The sequence below is a fragment of the Nelumbo lutea genome, chromosome 8 (genome assembly GCF_056320005.1).
Source record: "Nelumbo lutea isolate HS-2025 chromosome 8, American lotus-T2T, whole genome shotgun sequence".
In the NCBI taxonomy this organism is placed as follows: domain Eukaryota; kingdom Viridiplantae; phylum Streptophyta; class Magnoliopsida; order Proteales; family Nelumbonaceae; genus Nelumbo; species Nelumbo lutea.
Genome location: NC_142691.1, coordinates 22,077,224 through 22,099,120, shown reverse-complemented (window position 1 = coordinate 22,099,120; position 21,897 = coordinate 22,077,224). Strand labels below are relative to the sequence as shown.

The window sequence follows — 21,897 nt, the reverse complement described above, 5'->3', positions numbered from 1 at the left end:
TATTACTACTTGACAATCACTCTCAACCATTAGCTCCATGCATTGGGATGATAATGCAAGTTTTAGACCTTGGATTAGTGCTATCAATTCTGACTTTAAAGAATTTCCAACACCAGGAGGCCTGAAGAAACTTAAGGAGGGTGCTTCCCTTGTTGTCTGTAATTACTCCCCTGATCCCTGGAGTTCCTGTGTTGCCTAGGATGCATTCGGCAAAGTTTAGCTTTGTTCTGTCCATCTCTTGTGCTTCCCATTCCTTAATTCTTTGTTGTCTCCTTAGATGTCTGCTATGATCTGCCAACCTCTCAAATGGTCATATGTAGTGACCCCCTTTGGTTTCATAGGTAGTCAAAACCTATGATACCTGGATACCGTTTAAGGGTGGCATATCGTGTCCAGCCATGCCCTTGCCATATCAGGGTAACATTAGTCGAAACCCAATTGATGATTCTTACCATAGTGAGATCGATCAAATTGTGTATAATTTGTTCCTTTTTCTAAAAAATTCTGGTATTCCTTTTCTAGTTGAAGTTCTGGTATTACTTCCTCCCCCATATGCTTAAGAAAATTGCTTCTCTAATAGTTTCCCATAGGATTTTCTGCCTTATTGTGTGACAAGTAATCGATTGAGTAGAGAACAGCTTACATATGAACAATGGTAATACCCATGATACCCATAAAAGAAGAAAAAGTGTTTCTATATCCCCCAAATACTTGAGAAAATTGCTTCTTTAATAGTTTCCCATAGAATTTTCTGCCTTCTTGTGTGACAAGGGACCAATTGAGTAGAGAAAAGCTTACATATGAACAATGGTAATGCCCATGATACCCAAAAGGGAAGAAAAAGTGTTTCTATATCTGAGATGCAGATGGACAAGATAAGAAGAGGTGATTCATACTCTCCCTGCTCTTAAAATGTAGGAAATCTCTTCAATCATAAATCTGAAATAAGAAAATTTTGTGAATGCTTAAAGTATTTATTTGAAGTTGTCATCTGTTAGGTTGATAAAGCAATTGGTGTTGATGGTTTCATCTAGTTAACTTTGCCTTCTTTTTTGAAGAAGAAGAGGGGGAGGGGGGTAAAAGAAAAGCTAATTAGAATCTATAAATTGTCAGTAGAATAAACTATTTGAATTGTTTTCTTTTGATAAGTAACATAGTAAAATTATGTGAATAAAATTAGAGATATTTTGGCTTAAGAAAACAGATATGAAAAAGTCTATTTACCTTTATTCTCTGCACTCTCCCTTAACCATTTTATAGTATTTGAAGAGTCACCTTCAATGGTTAGAGCAGACTAGCCTTTATCTTAAGCAATTTGAAGACCTGTGCACGCAGCCAAGATTTCTGCTTTTGTAGAATCAGCAACCTCAATTGGCCCACTAAAAGCCCACTCATTGCTACATTTCCTTCCCCTGAATACTCCACCTATTCCCACAGCTCCGAGATTACCCATGGCACTACCATCAAAATTTAGTTCAAGCTCTGATTTCACTCTTGCATAGAGTACTCTAGATCTGTTTAAAGATCTGTGTCAACAAAAGAGAATTTCTCCCAAGTTTTTTGCACATCATTCAAAGAAAGTCCTTTAAACTCTACAGCAACAGAACCCCACAGGTTGCCCAAGAAAGATTTATGAGAAAATCAATAAAAAAATGGGTCGGTTAATAGGCATGGTTGCTCCAAACCAGCCGGGATTCAGGGGGTTTGTAGCAACTCGCTGGACAAGAATCAGTAATGCAAAAGAGGAGGTGCAAGAACAAGGAAGACGATGAACATCCATCCTTAAGGGGTGTTGTCGAAAAATGAATACTCCCACCCCCAGGGAGTATATTTTAATAAAGTGAGCAATTATGTGTACTTTTACAATGTTTGCCCTTGAGACGTTAAACAATTACAAGAAGTAAATGTCTGCACTGTGGATCCAAATGAATAACAATGGTCCATTCTTTAGCTTGTTTTATTTGATTCTCTGTGCAATCATCTATCCAACTCTTATGAACTTTCATTGTGCTTTGACCTTTAATGAGTGAAACTACATGGTTGCCATCCTGCATGCGAATTTAAAATTGCTTTGAGAGATATACTTTTTTTTAAATTGCCTGGGTCATTTATGTAACAGTTCTTCTTAGAGATGATGAAAGTGCCACGAGTGGAATCTAAGCTCAGAGTGTTCTCGTTTAAGATACAGTTTCCTTTCCAGGTCAGAGCGTAATGTATTAAGTATTGTCTTTTTCTAGCATTTCCTGTTGCTAGCTGTTTTTAGATCTGGTTATATTTTCAGGTTTCTGACCTTAGAGTCAGTCTGAATGTTGTTAATGCTGCATCAAACGAGGCAAGTTTTTTCTCCTACTTTTCTATTAATTTTCTTTGAGTTAATTGTGTTCCTATGAAGATTTACATCTTATAAACTACTGTGATCAAAATGTTCCTTCAGATAAAGAGTTCTATGAGATTGAAGAGTATCATGAAAACAATTCTTCAACTGGGAAATGCGTTGAATCACGGAACTGCGAGGGGTAAGTTGAAGTTTGATTGGTTTATATCCATTTTGGGATATATGAGAAATTTTATTTTATTTTTCAACAGAATTAATACAATATACAGTTACCGATAAGAAAACAGGTGGCAAAGATAGTAATATAGTTGCTAATGATGAAGATATCCCCTCCCCTCTTTTGTTTGAATGAAAGTTAACTTTCTTTTTCAGAAAATCCCATGTCTATTGTAAGCAGCACCCAACATAATTTCCATGTGCAAAGCATGATCCCTGAAGGAACATTAATGTATATTCGACCATTAGGCATTTCAAACAATTGTAGAAGGACTAGGGGTTATAAAGGGAATTCTCGCAAAAGGAAGCAATATTACTAAATTCTTTATACTCATGACATTGCCTATTGAAAAATTCTTTTGTTGGAAAATCTTGACCTTGCCCTTGTTAACCAAGAACACTGTATCAACTTCCATAGTTGCTTCAGTCACAACCTAAGTAACCCTGAAGCAATTTACTGAGTATAGAGTCCATTATTACTTAGAGTGCCTCTTGTTTAAAATATTAGCTGTAATAATTTCATAGTCTGATTGTGCAATTTCATCAGAAGTTGAGGCAGGAAAGGTGGTTTAACAGGCCTTCTGATCAGAGGTTTCAGGGAAGAGGGAGGGGAAATGACAGGAGGGAGTTTACAAAACAGAAGTGCTACTGGGTGGAAGGGATGGATGGGAATAAGGTCTGAAAAAGTTTAGGGAGCTGGAAACTGTTCTCTTGGAGGGAGAATTGAGTCAATTTCAATGAGAGTTTGCAAGAGGGAGGAAGGGGTGCTTTGTGGACATGGCTAGGCTTTTGGCCTGGTCGGTGGAAAGAAAAGTGATTCTAAAGGCAGAGGATGAATGTTTTTAATAGTAGATGGCAGTGGGGAGGTTAAAAGAAAACAATATTTAGAAGCCTGCTTGGTTGGTGTGGTGGAAAGTGGAAATTGATTTCTCAGTGGAGGATTTGCAGGTTTGGGGCCTTTGGGTATTGAAGAATGGGGTTTTACATTGGGGGTGAGGGTTAGGAGGATGGCAGGAAATGAATTCCTCTTCATCTTACCTTCGGTGGTTGAAGTCCAAACCACGAATTTTCCATGTGATTTTCCTTATTTCTTCCATGGCTTATCTGCTGGTAGCTCTTATATTTTGGCTTCCACCCCTTGCACTATCATTTAAACCCTAGGCCAAATGTAGTAACTCTTTGGATCATAGTTGTCAAGGCGCCTATGTGACCACAGGGTGCCCAGTCGCTTAGGCACCTAGGCGGTGAAATTTGAAAGTATAAAATAAAGATCCGTAACCTTTCTTAAGCTGCTGTTTTAGTTTTTTATACTGACCAATATACTGTATACTGGTTATTAGCAATAAATTCATTCAAATAAAACATAAATTCCATCATATACATCATAACCTGTTTCAGGAACAAAAAAGGAGGAATGTAGCAAAAAAAAGAGAGAAAAATAAGGGGGCAGAGCCCCTGTTTTGTTCCCAAATATTATTTCTTAAAAAGTAAAAAAAAAAAACATAGGAGTTAGAGGACATGGAGCAAAAAAGAAAAATAGGAGTAAGAGACTTGAACCGTGTTTAAGGTGGCAGAGGCCCTGTTTCAGGCTAATAAGAAGGGAGAATGCTGCGAAAAAAGGAGAGAAAAATAAAGGAACAGAGCCCCTATTTTGTCCAAAACAAAGCATTATTAAAAAATAGTGCAAAAAAGTACAGGAAAGTTTTAGAAAGTTGGGGTGCAGCCCCTGTTTCGTTTCCAAAAGTTTTTTTTTTTTTAAATAGAAAATAAAATACTGGAGTGCTGGTTGATTTGAGGAAGGAGGAGGAGGTTGAAGAGGTGGAGCCCCTGTTTCATCCCAAAAAAGTAAGAAATCAAAGGACCACAGAACAATTGGACTGTTGAAGGGGAAGAAGAAACTTACCGGGAGATCTTGGATGACTTGGACCGAGTCCTTGGTTTCTCTTCTCAGTCTCAGCTCAGAATGCAAACCCAAAGAAACTGTCGTAGCTTTAGTAAATGTAAAACAAGAGTAAACAGAGGAAGAAGAAGAATTTGTTATATGTATTCATCAATCTCGTATGCATGTATACAAGTTACAAATTCTATGTTAGGAAAGAAGACTAATTAAATTCCTACAAATCAGTCCTACAATCAAGGTAAATCATATCTCCCTAGTATTTACTTCCTATTCTGTAACATCCTACAAATCAGTCCTACAATCAAGGTAAATCATATCTCCCTAGTATTTACTTCCTATTCTGTAACACTCCCCCTCAAGCCGGAGCATAGATATTAATCATGCCCAGCTTGTTACAAAGATAATCAACCCATACCCCATTAAGAGCCTTCGTGAAGATATCTCCCAGTTGTTCTCCTGTTTTCACATGACCTGTGGAAATCAAACCTTGTTGAATCTTTTCACGAACGAAATGGCAATCAATCTCGATATGCTTAGTTCGTTCATAAAAAACAGGATTAGATGCAATGTGAAGAGCAGCTTGGTTATCACACCATAACTTGGCTGGTACTGAAGTTTTAAGACCTACTTTAGTCAGAAGCTGATATATCCACATTATTTCACACACACACTTGGTCATAGCTCTATATTCCGATTCTGCACTCGAACGTGAGACAACATTCTGTTTCTTGCTTTTCCATGAAACTAGATTCCCTCCAACAAATACACAATAGCCTGAAGTAGACCTTCGATCTTCCTTGGATCCTACCCAGTCAGCATCTGAAAAACATTCAATTCTAGTATGACCATGATTGCCATACAAAATTCCTCGTCCAGGTGCTCCTTTTAAGTAGCACAAAATTTGTTCTACAGCTGTCCAATGATTAACTGTTGGAGAGGACATGTACTGACTCACCACGCTAACTGAATACGCAATATCTGGACGAGTTACAGTAAGATAATTCAACTTTCCAACCAATCTTCTATATCTCTCAGGATCTTCAAATAATTCACCATCTTTTGTGAGCTGCAAGTTAGGAACCATTGGAGTGCTACATGGCTTAGCTCCCAACTTTCCCGTCTCAGACAACAAGTCAAGTACATATTTCCTTTGAGATAAGAATATTCCCTTCTTGCTTCTTGTTACCTCAACACCTAAGTGTGGAGAAAGGAATTAAGGGATGAAACCCCTGTAGTATCACTCCCAGTAATGACAATATCATCCACATACACAACTAACAAAATGATGCCGGCAGCAGAGTGCTTGAAGAAAACAAAATGATCAGACTTACTTTTCTTCATACCAAAATTCTTGACTGCCTAACTAAACTTTCCAAACCATGCGCGAGGACTCTGCTTCAACTTGTACAGAGACTTATGAAGATAGCAAGCTTTTCCATACTCCCCCTGAGCAACAAAGCCAGGCGGTTGCTCCATATAAACTTCCTCCTGAAGATCGCCATGAAGAAAAGCATTCTTGATGTTTAACTGATGAAGGGGCCAATTATAAGTAACTTCCATAGAAGTAAACAACCTGACAGAAGTAAGTTTAGCAACAGGAGAAAAGGTATCAGAATAATCCTCTCCATAAGTCTGAGCATATCCTTTAGCAACAAGACGGGCTTTCAATCGGGCAATGGATCCATCAGGATTGACTTTAACTGTAAACACCCATTTTTACCCAATAGCCTTCTTATTTGCAGGTAAGTTTACCAAGGTCCAAGTACCATTGTCCTCTAAAGCATTCATCTCCTCAATCATAGCATTATGCCATCCAGGGTGAGAAAGGGCTTCTTTAATAGTCTTAGGAACAGAGATAGAATCAAGAGATGCAATAAAAGAACAAGAAGAGGATGACAAATGATTATAAGACACAAATGAAGATACTGGATAAGTACACTTATGCTTACCTTTACGAAGAGCAATAGGAAGATCATCATTAGAGACTGGTTCTGATGACGAAGGAACATGATTAGTTGAGACTGGATCTGCCGACGAAGGAGCTGGTGCAGGACATGGATCCGGAGGGGTTGGTCACCGAGAATAAACCTGTACTGTAGGTGGCTTAGGCCTGGCAGGAGCAGATTCAATAGGATGTGAAACAGATGATGTGACAGTATAGATTAACAAATCATCATCCTCCCCCTGACTTGAATGAGGAGTAGATGGAAAGAAAGGTGTATCTTCTAGAAAATTAACATCATTTGACACAAGATATCTGTGAAGAGTAGGATAATAACATCTATACCCTTTTTGAACACGAGAATACCCAAGAAAAACACACTTCAAAGATTTTGGATCTAGTTTGGTAACCTGAGGACGAACATCCCGAACAAAGCATGTACACCCAAATACCCTAGGCTCAATAGGAAACAGTGTTTTATTTGGAAACAGAAAATGATAAGGAGTCTTACCCTGAAGGACAGACGAAGACATACGGTTAATCAAAAAACATGCTGTGGAAATTGCATTAGCCCAGAAAGGTTTAGGAACCTTCATTTGAAATAACAAAGCTCTTGCAGTTTCAAGAAGGTGTATTTTTTCGTTCAGCAACCCCATTTTGAGATGGTGTATCTACACAAGAAGTTTGATGAAGAATGCCATGCTAAAGCATGTACGTTTGAAAGGATTCTGACAAGTACTCCTTAGCATAATCACTTCTCAATATTTGTACATAAACATTAAATTGAGTTTTAACTTCATCACAGAAAGCAAAAAAATGAGAAAACACCTCAGAACGATTTTTCATTAAATATAGCCATGTCATACGAGAGTAATCATCAACAAAAGTAACAAAATACTTAAACCCAGTTTTGGACTCAACTGGACATGGACCCCAAACATCTGAATGGACTAACTCAAAAGGAGCACTAGCTCGTTTATTGACTCTAGGACTCGAACTAAGACGATGGTGTTTAGCAAACTGACAAGACTCACAATTTAATGATGACAAACTCTGAAATTGAGGACAAATTTGCTTTAACACATGGAGAGAGGGGTGGTCCAACCGACAATGTGCTTCAAAAGGGGTTACAACTCCAGAACAGGCTATGGATCTTGGAACTTGTGTATCAAGGATGTAGAGACCTCCAGACTCATGTACCTTACCAATAATCTTCTTCGTCGTAAGACCCTGAAATAAACAATAATCAGGAAAAAATGAGACACAACAATTAAGGGTACGAGTGAGTTTGCTAACAGAAATTAAATTAAATGATTACTGAGGTAAACTAAGAACAGATGACAAAGGAAGTGATGGTGTTGGACTAATTGTGCCTGACTCAATAACACAAGATGTTGACCCATCTGCTAAAGTAACAGGAGAGGTAGATTTATGTGACTGAAAGGTAGAAAACAAACTTGAATTACTTGTCATATCATCTGTAGCTCCAGAATCAATGACCCATTTTGAAGAGGAGGAAAAAAGACATGTATTGGGTTTACCTGACTCAATGATGGCTGTAACATGAGTAGATTGAGGTTTCAATGATTCTTTGTACTGAGCAAATTTGGCATATTCATCTGTAGATATCATAACAGACTTCTCAAAAGTATCCATGGTGGATGCAATATGGGCAGACTGAGTTTTGTTATTCTGCAACTTCCTGCAATCCCGCTTCATATGTCCTTGCTTATGACAGTAATGACACACTATCTCTCCTGACTCCTGTCCACGAGTATTAGTATTCCTGTCATAGTTACTTGACTTGTCATAATTGATGGATCCTCTACCACCACCACTCTTGTATTGTTGTGTCCCTGATTCAGATGTATTATTGCGCCTGACAAGGGCACTACTAGGATGAACAGGTGGAGAACTTTCTGTATGAAGGACCCTACTGAAAGCATCTTGTAGAGAAGAGATCTCTGAACTGGAAAGAATATGAGATTTAGCAGTCTCCAATTCAGAAGGTAGGCTAGCTAAAAAACTCATAACAACCATATTTTCTCGCTGAGCTTGTTGAACAGTCACATCAGTACTAGACGGAAGCAACATATTAAGTTCTTCATATGTTTTCTTGAAATCAATGAAATAGCTTGTAAGAGATCTATCGCCTTTGACTGCCCTGTAAAAGGCTTTGCACACATCATAAATGCGGAAAATATTCCCCTTTCCGGAGTACAAGAACTCTAGATAGTTCATTAATTCCTTAACAAATCCATAGTGAGTGACTAAACCAACCACCTCACTTTCAATGGAGTTTCGTATCTGCAAGAACAAACGAGCATCCTCCCTCAACCAAGACTTTCTCGAGTCATCATTAGGAGGGTCGTCAGTCAAATGGTTATCAATAGCAATACTCAGCAAATATAGTTGAACAGTTTTACTCCAATCCAAATAATTAGAGCCATTATGCTCAGTTATTTTTGACATCACTGGAACAACATCCGACATAACTACTGATTTCTTGTCTGCCATAATCTTAAAATTCAAATAAACAAAATATTTTGAACACCGAAAATCAACAGAGCACACCTGTTGAAAACACCGGAATGGATATGCACGTAACAAAGCACAAATATGTGCTATACAGGACGGGGTGAGCCAAAAGACAACGATCAAAAAATTTTCCGGCGACAGACGCGCTTCCACGCGCTGGTGCGTGTGACTGTGGCAGAATCTTTAGGCAGCGCGTGAGACACACGCGCATGGCTGCTGACTGTCGGACTTTGTAGAACCTCCGATCGGCGGGTGGTGCTTCTTTCTGGATGGGCGGTGAGAGTAAAAAAAAACTGCTCCAAGGAGGTGACCCGAAACACCCAAAAATTTTCCTCTACCTACTGTTTACTTAGGAAAAAAAACGAAAGGGCAGGCAGAGACTAGATGCTCTGATACCATGTAAAACAAGAGTAGACAGAGGAAGAAGAAGAATTTGTTATATGTATTCATCAATCTCGTATGTATATATACAAGTTACAAATTCTATGTTAGGAAAGAAGACTAATTAAATTCCTACAAATCAGTCCTACAATCAAGGTAAATCATATCTCCCTAGTATTTACTTCCTATTCTGTAACATCCTACAAATCAGTCCTACAATCAAGGTAAATCATATCTCCCTAGTATTTACTTCCTATTCTGTAACAGTAAAAAATGATTTCTTTATAAAAAAGGTTGTAACACACAACAGGATGTATTCTAATAAAATAAAACTAACCAATAAAATGATACATTATATATAAAGGCGTTCAAAAAATGATATAATGTGTATATGCATGAGTGCCTAATACAAAAAAACACTTGGCATTGGACGAGGCAACTTCTAAAAATCGCCTAGTCGCCTGCCTTGACAACTATGCTTTGGGTTGCCACTTGTTCTTCTTTCCTTTTCCAACAAGTGTTTACTCTCTATAGCCAACAAAAGAGCTTTCGTTTCTTCCTCCAAGCCTTGATAGATATCCCTAGGAACTCTTCAAACAATAGCAACTTCTAGAGAACCCATGTCATAACCTCATCTTCATTTGCATACCTCATGTTTACCAATTGATATTGAATCACCTGTTGGGGAGCAAAGTGGTCTTTGTTCTCTGGCAGAACCATTGCTAGTGGCTCCTGTCTACTAAGAGGCGAGTGTCCAGTCGGGCTGTCACCATTAACCACATCAACCGGTACCAAGGTCCCAACAAAACCTTTTGAAGTTGGAGTTCCTACACTTCCCTTCTCAAGTTGTGCTGTAGAAGCATCTATAGCAAGAAAAATCCCTTCTTTCCTAGAGCCAAAATCTCCTTTGTCCATTACAAACCCAGCAGCTTCCAGGCTACTCTAGTACTTAAGGGGGTTGTGATGAAGGGGGAACTACCATCAGACTGAGACCTGCTCGATCCTCCATATCTTGCATAAGACATCGTAAAAAACCACTAATTGAGGTGTTGTGGAGCTTCCCTCATTGACTAAAAATCCATCCTCACAATCTGATTCAGTGGAGGAAGAGAAGGAAGATCCTTCCGGATCAACCACCTCCTTGCCTTTACCCAAGCCTTGGTTTTGATGCCTTCTTGCTTTGGTTGACCTAGGTGGGCTTTTAAAATGAATAGGGCTAGGTCCCAAGCTTTGTGGGATTGGACAATTAATAATGTCGAAAGTAGTTGGGTTTGGGTTCCACTTGCAGGCCTTTGTTTGATCCACAACCGTACATGCTATTTTGTCTGTTAAGATTCCTTTTTCCTCTTCTGCTCGATTCAGAGTGTTCCCTCAATCATCTCAAAAGAAGGATAGCTTCCATGGTGATGTCCCTGGCGTAAACCAAAATTAGTTCTTTGATATATTAGTTTCATGTTGTACTCTCTACGCATTTATTCTCACCCAAAGTTTCATAGTGTGGATCATGAGATTAATCCTAGATAGTTATTCAAGCCTTGTATATTGCCTTTGTTCTTAAATATAAGCACCACACTACTGTTTCTCTAGTTATCAAGCATCTTCTTGTCTTTCATTATCTTATTGAAAATCTTTGCCATAATAAAGCCTACATCTCCCATACTTCTAGTGGAATCCCATCAGGTCCTAATTCTTTTTCCTTCCATCTTATTTAGTGCCTCTTTCTTTTCTTACTTATAAGTTTGCAAAGGTATATGCTATTTTTAACACTATTTGCATTACTAATCTCTCCTCAATTAGCATCCTCTACATGTTCATTTAATGACTTTTCGAAATAGCTTTTCCATCTTTGCTTGATCTCCTCATCTTTTACCAATGCTCTTCTTCCTCTTTAATGCACTAAATATGGTTTAAATGTTTTACCAGTGCTCATCTTTGCTAGTCTATAGATTCCTTTTTATCCCTCTTTAGTGCCTAATGTATGATAAAGCTCATCATATGCCCTAAATTTAACTTCACTTTCTTTTTTATAGTTTTATATTTTTCCTAGCTTTTTTGTATTTTTGCAATATGCTTGTTTTAATCTTGATTATAGTGGGCCTCTCTTTTTTTTTTTGATCAGTAAAAAAATCAATTCATTAATGACTAAAGGATAGGTACAAGGCAGGGGAGATAAACTCTCTTAACTCCCCCAAAATTAAAATATAAAGATCACATGTAAGCCCAGAACAATTGATTTCTTCTCACCCCTTTGTTTAGCTAGTGCATTTGCAAATGAATCAGCACTCCTCTTTACCCATTGAAGCCTCACTGTCATGTCTCGGGTCCACCATTTGTGGACCTCTTCATTCCACCACCAAGTTTCTTTAGCACTTTTTCATTTCCCTTCAGGTTTTCCTAATACATCTTTTCTTACTTTCTTTATGCGGTTTGCCATTTCAACCCATATATCATTAGTCTTTCCATCTAAATGTTATATGGTTTGAGGTGGAAAACTGTATATAGAAAGTAGCAAAGGATGTATTAGGAGAATCTATTCAGTAAGCTTTATTCCATGAACTTACTTTCACTTTTTTGCTTTGTGTTAGTATGCTAGATTCTAGAGATTGGGGTATGTTCTATCTCTCAATAATTAGTTCTGGCACTAACTGTTCTATAGCTTTTGGTAGTATATCTTGGGTGAGCCTCTGTTGGGCATCTTTTAAAATTTCAAGGGTCCTGGCCTGAGGTCCCATGCCAAATGCAGTATAAATTCTTAAAGTAGGGTACCTGATTGCATGCCTAATAGCTTTGTTCATGTCATGTGTCCATTCTTGCATTCTCATTTTGTCTGACCTGACATGTTTTCTGCATTGTTCCATGCAGACATTCCTTTTCATTTTTGATAAATATTTGGAAATATTTGCTATGTTTTATCTGGATGCTAAGTTCACAATGCCATGTCTGTAGGTTCAGCTGTTGGATTTAGATTGGACAGCCTCCTTAAACTCTCTGATACACGTTCACGGAACAACAAGATGACTCTCATGCATTATCTTTGTAAGGTAGCTTACTTATTTTGTTCTGGCTGTGCTTGTTATTCTTGTTCGTTTGTGTAATGCATGTTCTTGTCATAAATGATGCGTACTGTAACTTTTGGGTATTAGTGTTATGGACCACACTTTTGGTGATTTATATATATTTATGCATGTATATTAATATACATATGCATGTTTGTGTATATGGATTATGGACTACAGTTTTTTTTTTATCAGTAAGAAAAAATTTATTAATATCAATTTCAAGTATTACAATAGGTGGGTTTTTTTCCACCTTAGAAACAATCTTTATAATTAATAATTTTACCAACATTTGGTGCCTCACTGTCCCTTGTTTGGCTAACACATCTTCCATTCTATTTTCTGATGTTCTCACCCATTTAAAGACAAGATTCATCTCCCTTCATATGCTTTCTATTTCCTGAAAAGTATGTCAATAGACCCATGGGACTGGGGAACTCCTCTTGTCCATGTAATGACCACCCGTGAGTCCCCTTCCACCTCCATGTTGTGGAAACCAAATTGCTTAGCAAATTTTAACCCATGGAATGATCTACACATCTCTGATTTCAATGCATTGCCATCTATTAATGGTCCTGAGTGGCTCAAATACAATGCTAAGGCCTTTCCTTCTGAGTCCCTGAAGACCCCTCCCAACCCCGCCTCAACCTGACTACCAATATAACTCCCATCAAAATTGAGTTTAACAAAGTTGATTGCTGGGGGTCTGCATTCGATATTTACTCTTTCCTAGGCTTGAGCCAAAGAAGCCACTTCCTTCCAAGTTCTCAAAATGTCATTTTTTGAGAAACCTTGGAAATGCTCCGGGGTCTTCACCCAATGTGCGACTTTAATTTTTACCAAATCAATGACTTCCATTTTGGATTGATTCTTTTCAGTAAAAATCCTCCCATTCCTTTGTTCCCATACGGTCCATAACATGGCAGTTCTCACTGCTTTCCACAAAATTCTTCCCCTTTTATTGGTTGTCTCAAGATGTTTGGGTCAAAGAGACCCACCAAATCCTGAGGAAGAGCCCACCATTGTTCTTGCATAGAAAGCACATTTGAGGAGATTGACACTTATTTGGCCTTCTTTTCTGCAATATATTACAAGTTTTAATCTTTCTAAGGAAAAATTCCCAATAAAGTTCCTGGATTTTAGGATGGATTGGCTTATTCCAAATTTCTTTCACTGAGAAATTTACCCCCAAGGTTGATGGACCAAACCTTGTTGTCTTCTACATTTTCAGCCAAAAAAATAGAGTCAAGAATGGACAAAACAGGAATGACAGGTTCACATTCTGTTTCCCTACCCCTTCTGAATCCAAATCCCAATTTATACCCAATGTAGAGCAGTTTACAAACTTAGAGATGGGTTCAAATTTGTAACTTGATAGTGCATAAAACACAGGAAATTGGACCTTTAGTGGTTGTTCACCTATCCAAAGGTCCTCCCAAAACAAGACTCTCAACCTGTTTCCTATATCATACTGGATGAGATTGACAAAAGATGGTTGGACCTTATAATTTGCTTTCCATGGAGAAAATGAAGTTGCATTGGAAGCTACCTTTGCATCCCAGCCATTGTCCATCTGACCATGTATGCTTGCAACCACCTTCCTATCATTTTTTAAAGGTAACCTCCACAACCATTTTGCTAAGAGGGATACATTTTTTTTGGGTTAAGTTTCCTATTCCTAACCCATCCTTTTTTTTAGGTTTAGTAACCTGTTCCTATTTCACCAAGTGTCTTTCATCCCCTCCCCCTTTACCAACAAGAAAACCCTCATCAACTTTTCTAGTTGCCTAGCAATTTTTATAGGGATACAGAATGTGGACAAAAAGTAAATGGGAAGATTAGCTAAGGTGGCTTTGATGGACTACAGTTAATCAACCATATAATCATCATCTGATCTTTTTCTCAACTATACAGTGTTGGCTACATGAATCATGTTTTGCCATTCCGTTCTGTTCAGTGCCATCTCCATTGTTAAATTATATGTGCTATATGAACATATAATATATTTATGAAAACAAATGGAATATTGCGATGGTTTGCTCACTGGTAGAAAGGACTAGTATGGGCTTAATGCCAACTTTTGTGTACATGTTGCACTCAAATGTTAGATTGCTGATTTATAGTATGTACCACTAGTGTGATAAAAAGTTCTGGTTGTTGCTGGTCTAATGTAGCCCTCACATGTCCACAACATAACAGCCGCTAACCCATCATGTGTGTAAGGTTTTGGTCCATCGACCTAAATCTGTGTTGTTTTCTCCAAGGTTTAAAATTTTGGTGTTGGTGGAAATGTTGGTCATCAAGGTATAAGAAGTGTTGGAAATGTTATATGGAAATAACATAAAAAGTGTAGGCTTGGTGCAAACATTGTAAAATATGTAGAAATATACAATGGCATTTTATGAAATGATAAAGAAAGCACAAATACACTCTTTTAGATGATTACTTTGTTTAAAACCATCAAATAAAGCTATGAAATTAAGGTTAATAGGAAAAACAATATGCTGTGAAATTGTCCTTTAGACTTTAAGAGTTAAAGCTGTATAATAAAGTAAATTTAAGCAGAATTTAAACATGCAAAAAGTGCAAATGCTTCTAATAGACGAACCAAATAATCTTTTACACAGAGTCAGACAAAAACTATGATTTAGTGCCACATCCACAAAGAAATTTGAGCTGTCTCAAAGTAGTTATCATCTTCCTTAAGCAGATAATAATGTAACGGCATTGCATACCTAGAAGTTACCAATGGCCCAAGAATGATCTGGCAGTGAATTAAAGGATCAACTAATTCCTCCTGTTCTTACACAAGGAGGTGATGGTTCTGATGGCATGGCAAGAGGTTTAGCAACCATGGGTTAGTAGAAGTCTGCTGAATTAAAAAAATATGAAAGAAAAGTAGTTTCCTGAAGAGAGAAGGAAGAGAGAAAGAGAAGAAGAGAAGTTGAAAAGAAAAGAGAGCAATAATCTGGCTGCCTTTATACTAAAAGTAATAGAGCAGTACAATGACAACTATGCACTTATAGGGCGGCAAAACATAAAACAGCATATAAAAGACTCAAAAAAATAATAAAATTTGTACTCACATAACTACTGTGGTCCCCACCTCCTATCTAACAACTAACATAAAACACCTACTCAGAAAAACATCATAAAACTGATTAATCTTCAACAGGTTTGGCGAAGATTTTGGGGTGGACAAAAAAGTTAACGAATTCCTACAGCAGTGAATGGAAGTTTTGGAGAAGCACAGAGCTAGCTGTAAGAGCTATAAGGAGGCAGCAAGGATAGAGGCATGGCTGCAAGAAGGTATGTGTGGGGTTATTAGAAGGGAATAGGTGATATGCCTTGTTCTGACAGCAAAGGAAATAAGAAAGAGAAAGGTATATCTAAAGAGTTGTTTGTTGGGAAGTTTGAAGGGGACCCTTCCTTTTAACTTGTGAAGTTGGGTAAGAAGTTGAGGAAGAAATGGAGGCTTTTGTTAAATACAGAAGTCAGCAAACTACCAAATAGACTGCTATTCTTACTAACATTGGAGAAAGAAGTGGCTAGGTCTATCTGGGAATGGTCATATGGTTAACAATTGAGGACCACAACCTTTGTATAAATAATTGGTATTCGAGAGTGGAAATAGTCATAGAAGACAAATGAGAAGTATTGAGTTTCTGGATAAGGTCCTTCAGTTTTCCAATACATTTATGGAGCAAGGACTTAATGTTTATGATATACCAGTAGGGGAACCATGTAGGAGTTTTATCCAAGTCAGTCACTCCAAACTGGAAAAATAGAGATGTGAATGGGTAAAGCTGGACCGCTAGAGATTAGATGGCAGTGCTCTGCCATTTCCATGCCATAACACTAGACATGGGAGGAATTCAGGCCGTATAGCAGTGATGTTTAGAACTCCATTTGAAAACCACATTAGCGATGATGGGCTTTGGGGTTATCTGCCCCCCCTTTGAATCCATTTGGTGAAGAATCTAATAACTCCCAACAAATCAATCCTAAAGATTTTAGGCCAATTGGATTGGTGACTAGTATCTATAAAATCCTGACCAAGGTCCTGTCTTTGAGGATTAAAGAAATCCTTCCCTCCATTATTAGTCAGGCTCAAGGGGCTTTCATCCAAGGGCATTAGATAATTGATCAGATCTTGATTGCCAATGAATGTGCAGAAAAGATGAAGAGGTCCAAGTAGAGAGGCTTTGTTTGTAAGCTTGATCTTGAGAAAGCCTATGACTTGGTGGATTGGCAGTTCCTACTAGAGGTTTTGAGGAAGTGTGGGTTTGGGGAAAGATGGTATAGTTGGGTATCTGGTTGTGTCAACTCTTGTCACTATTCCATCCTAGTAAATGGGGTGGTGAGGGATTTTTTTTCCAGCTAGTAGGGGTATTAGACAAGGTTACCCACTTTCGCTTTTTCTTTCTACCTTGGTAGCTGATGTGGTCAGTTGAATTATCACTAGGGCTGATAGGGAAGATGTGATAAGGGTTTCGAGAGTAGGCACAAACCGAGTTCCAGTAACTCACCTTCAGTTTGTAGATGACTTGATGATATTGAAATAATTGATTACAATTTTTGAAGGAGTTTCCAATTTGAAAATCAATATAGGAAAAAGTTGCATAGCCGGAGTACATCTAGACTTTTGAGGAGGTTGAGACGATTGCAGTTTGTCTTGAGTGTTCCATTTCTTCCTGGCCTTTGTCCTATTTAGGGCTTCCGTTAGGAGCAAACCCTAGGGAGAGTAGGTTCTGGACCCCATTCTGGGAGAATATATAAAAGAGATTAGTTGTGTGGAAGAAAAATTATATCTCTTTGGGTGGGAGGATCATTTGATAAAAGCTACCCTCATGAATCTACCTATCTATTACCTCTCTATCTTTAGGATATCGTCTAGGGAAACAAAGAAATTGGAAAAATTGATGAGAGATTTTCTTTGGGAACCGGGGTAAGGTAAAAAAGATCACTTATTAATTGGGGGGTTGTGGGTAGAAGCAAAGAGGAAGGAGGATTAGGGTTCGGGAAAAGAACTCAGCTTTGTTAGGGAAGTGGCTATGGAGGTGGCCTTCGGAGTGAAATAGACTCTGGCATGAAGTAGTGAAGAGTATTCATGGATGTTCAAAGAGTTGTTGGAATGCTGGTGCATGAAGGAGGGCTAACCTAGCCACACCATGGAAAGCAATTCACAAAATTCTTCCGTAGTTCCTCAGCTATGTCAGGTATGATGCTTGTTCTAGTAATTATATTCGGTTTTGGGAGGACATTTGGGTTGGAGATCTCCCTCTAAAAGACCTTTTTCCTTCTTTGTACTTTGTTTCCTTGTATAAAAAGAGGTGCTCTCAAAATTCCTTCCGTCATAAATTTGGCGACGTTGTCTTGAGTGTTTGCCTTCCCTTATGTGTCTCCTTGATAAGGTTTGGCTGGATCCCTTGAAACCTGATAAAAGGATTTGGGCCATTCACCCCAATGGGTCTTTTTCTTGTGGCTCTTTTTTTGAGTTCCTCTACCAAACTTCCTCTCAACAATGTTTCCCTTCCAAAGAAGTCTGGTGTAAGCCGGTCCCCCCAAGGTTATGGCTTTGTGTTGGGAAGTGAGGCATGGTAAAGTAAACACGATCGATAACCTACAAAAGAGAAGACCCGTCCTTTGTATTTCACCAAACTGGTGCATTCTTTGCAGATCACATGGTGAGGATTGTAATCATCTATTTTTATCTTGTAGTGTAACTACAGAGCTCTGGGTTTGGCTTCTATCTTTGTTTGGGTCATAGTTGGGATTTTCCAGCAGAAGTAAGCACAATCTTTAACCCATCTTTTTTCTCTTGGCCCCATAAAAGAGGAAGGAAAATGTGGAGATGCACACGAGCAGCATTTTTATGGACAGTATGGGAAGAAAGGAATGCCAGGATCTTCCAAGAAAAAGGAAGAAGCAGTCAAGCCTTAAGGACTGCATTATGTCCAAGTCAATACATTGGTTAAAGACTCTAGAATTATTTAACCATTTCTCTTTTATTGATTGATGGAAGGATTGGAAGTTGGTAGCAAACTGTTCCTCCTACAAGGTAAGGGTATTGACTAGCTGGGTCCCCCCTCCTCTTGGTTCTTTGAAGCTGAATTTTGATGGGAGTAGCCAGGGTAATCCGGGTCCCTCTGGGATGGGAGGTGTGCTGAGGAACGAGGGTGGAGAGGTGGTCTTACTCTACTCTGGCCCTTTAGGTGTTGGGAACTCTATTCAGGCAGAACTGTTAGCTGCAATACAATGAATACTTCTTGCAAAAGAAGTGGGCATGGAGCAGCTTCTGATTGAAGGAGATTCTAACAGTGGTGGACTGGTTAAATAATCCGGAGGATGTCACTTGGGGCTACAAAAAAGAGTTAAAGAAATTCAAATGGCTGGCAAGAAATATGTCTATAATAGTACAGTGGGTTGGGAGATCAGCTAATGCTTTTGCCGATGTCTTGGCAAAACAAGGGATAAATAGGGAAACATTGTTCTGGGCACAACTGTAACTCTTGTTTAACATCAACATTCATGTAATCTCTGTTGTAGTTTGTGTATTTGTTGTTCAGAGAGGTTGCACCTCACGCCTCTAAGGGGATTTTCTTGTAATTACTCATTAATTCAATGGAAATGATTTTATTTATCAAAAAAAAAAAAAGATTGTCTAGGTATGTATGGGAGAAAGACCATGGTACATCTTGTTTAGAGATAAGATTGTATTGATTCATGAGAATAGGTAGGATAAATACATAGAATGGGAGGAGGGAATTCTAGTTCTTAATAAGAAGCAGGAGGAGCTTGATAGCATTTGGGAGCGAATCTATGCTCTTTTGGTAGTGTTAGAGTCGGCTCTAGAGGGGTAGTTTGATAATTGTTTAAGAGTGAGGTGTAATGTCTGTTATATTCTGGTTTAAGTGTTGTGTCCGATACTTAAGTAGGGGCATAACTGTCTCTGTTCTTTTAATTAGTAACCTATGATAACATCTGGTTTAAGTGGTGCAGTGGTTGTTTCAGATGATTGGTTGAAAATCCACTAATCAGAGTGGATTGAAGAGGGCTATTTCAGGTAGTATAGTGGACAGATTAGTGCAGCGGTTTGTGTGGTTCTGATAGAGGGGTTGCATGGGTGCTGCATTGTGAAATAGGTATTGATGAGGTGCAGACCTAGTGGTGTGTATTCGAGTCGTTTTGTAGTGCTGAAAGTGTTGGACAGCACTGACTGTTTTTGCTGAAAACTGTGACAGCATATGCTTTCAGCAATAATCAGCCATTAGTGGTGCAGTGTGATGGTTGGCAATGTTTTCAGCAATAATCAGCCATTAGTGTGTAGGAAGCTTTTGTTTTGCAATGGCAGCTATGGGAGACAACAGTGAACACAAATCTAGTGTTATGATTCCTCTGATTACTTGAATGTGTGGATGACTTCTATTAAACTGAATGGTGAGAACTATGTGCCTTGGTTAAACTTAATGGTGAGAACTATTAAACTGAATGGTGAGAACTAAGAAGAAAGAAGAAAAAACCTTAGTAGATTCTCAGGGATACAATGATTGGGAACAAGAAGATGCACGGATTTTGGCTTGGCTATGGAATAGCATGGAACCCACGATTACTATGAACTTTATGTTCTTAGATTCAGTCAAGGAGATTTGGGACCATGCAAAGAAGCTTTACTTTGGACAGGATAATACTACCCAAGTATACTGACTTTGCCTAGAGTATTTTAACCTACAACAGGGTAATCAAAGTATTGAGGAGTACTATGCTAGTATGAGGAATGTTCGGAATGAGTTGAATGTGTATCATCCCCTTACATCTGATGTCAAAATCCAGCAACAACAAAGGGGGCAACTTGATGTCACCAGATTTTTAGTAGCCCTGAAGTTTGATTATGAACTAGTGAGACCAGAGAAACTAGGTGGGTCTGCTGTCCCTTCTCTTGAGGAAGTGTTTTCTTGTCTTCGAAGAATTTCTATTGGACCTATAGAGGATCCTACCATATCTAATAGGTCTACTTTTGTAGTGACTAGAGATGGAGGTTGTGGTGGCAGAGGAGGAACTTGAGGGATTCAGCCATGTCGAGATGAACAAAATGCTATCGATGAATGGCTCTCCCTCTTGGCAAACATGCTGTAGGTTGTAAGTGGGTATACATTGTCAAGTATTGAACGAATGGTAGTGTAGAGCGGTTGAAAGATCTGTTGGTTGCCAAAAGGTACTCATAGTTGTATGGTGTTGACTACATAGAGACCTTTCTTTTTGCTAAGATTGACTCAATCCTTGTTTCAATATCCCTAACTGCTATGTATGATTGGCCTTTGTTTTAGCTTGATATCAAGAATGCCTCTTTACATGGTGACCTTCTTGAGGAGGTCTATATGGCACAACCACCAAGGTTTGTTGCTTAGGGGGAGGATGGTAAAGTGTGCATACTCAAGAAGGCCATTTTTGGACTTAAACAATTTCCCCATGCATGGTTTGGTAGATTTAGTGAAGTTGTGAAAGAATTTGACCTGGGACAGTGTCAAGTTGATCATTCATTATTTAGTTTTGATTTTGGTGGTAATGCAGATAACATTGTTATTACTAATAGTGATAGGTTGGGGATTGATAGGCTGAAGATCTTTCTGCATGATCACTTCTAGACAAAGGATCTTGGTAAATTAAAATATTTCTTGGAGATAGAAGTAGCAAGGTCCAAGCATGGTATTAATCTGTGCCAAAGGAAGTGTGTTCTTGATCTATTAGAGGAGACAAGATTGTTGAGTGCCAAACTAGCTGAAACACCCATGGAACAAATGACAAGTTAAGTAGTGACATAGGTGAAGAGTTTGAAGATCTTAGAAGGTATAGGAGGTTGGTGGGCAAGTTGAATTACCTAATCATTACTCGGCCAGGTATATCATTTGCAGTTTATGTGGAATCCTTGGGTTCTACATTGGGCATTTGGAATGTAGTTCTAAGGATTGCACGATACTTGAAGGGAGCTCCAACAATATGCTTATTATATAAGAGTGGAGGAAGTCTTGGGATAAAGGGATACACAAATGTTGATTGGGCTGGTTCAATATTTGATAGGAGGTCCAATACAGGGTATTGTACCTTTCTTGGGAGCAATTTGTTGACATGGAAGAGTAAGAAGCAGATAGTGGTGGCAAGATGTAGTATTGAAGCACACACTACGTGTGAATTAGTATGGTTGAAGAACCTTTTATAGGAGATGAGGTACTCGATCGATATGCCAGTGAAACTATATTGTGACAACTGGCAACCAAGTTGCAGTCCACATTTCTTCTAATCCAGTTTTCCATGAAAGAACGAAACATATAGAAGTTGATTGTCACTTTGTGAGAGAGAAGGTGCTTAATGGGCTGATAAGTACTGCATATGTAAACACAGGATGCTAATGGGCAGACTTATTCACCAAAAGGTTGAATCGGGAAAGAGTGGATTACATATGTAACTAGTTGGGATTATATGACATATATTGACTAGCTGGGGGGGGGATGTTGTTGGCTGTAGAGGGGTA

General features: G+C 38.5%; 1 protein-coding gene across 6 annotated transcripts in view; it reads left to right on the top strand.

Annotated features, from left to right (window-relative positions):
* The window catches only part of LOC148843300 (formin-like protein 18), a 108,715-nt gene that overhangs the window by 32,928 nt on the left and 53,890 nt on the right, over positions 1 to 21,897 (top strand). For 4 of the 6 annotated variants that reach the window (XM_088956409.1, XM_088956406.1, XM_088956405.1 and 1 more), the window contains exons 9-12: positions 2,120 to 2,200; positions 2,282 to 2,332; positions 2,435 to 2,516; positions 12,259 to 12,353. In XM_088956409.1, coding sequence (XP_088812535.1) covers positions 2,120 to 2,200; positions 2,282 to 2,332; positions 2,435 to 2,516; positions 12,259 to 12,353 — 309 coding nt within the window. The remainder of the gene's footprint in view (positions 1 to 2,119; positions 2,201 to 2,281; positions 2,333 to 2,434; positions 2,517 to 12,258; positions 12,354 to 21,897) is intronic. The other 2 variants (XM_088956407.1, XM_088956410.1) reach the window with 2 other exon arrangements.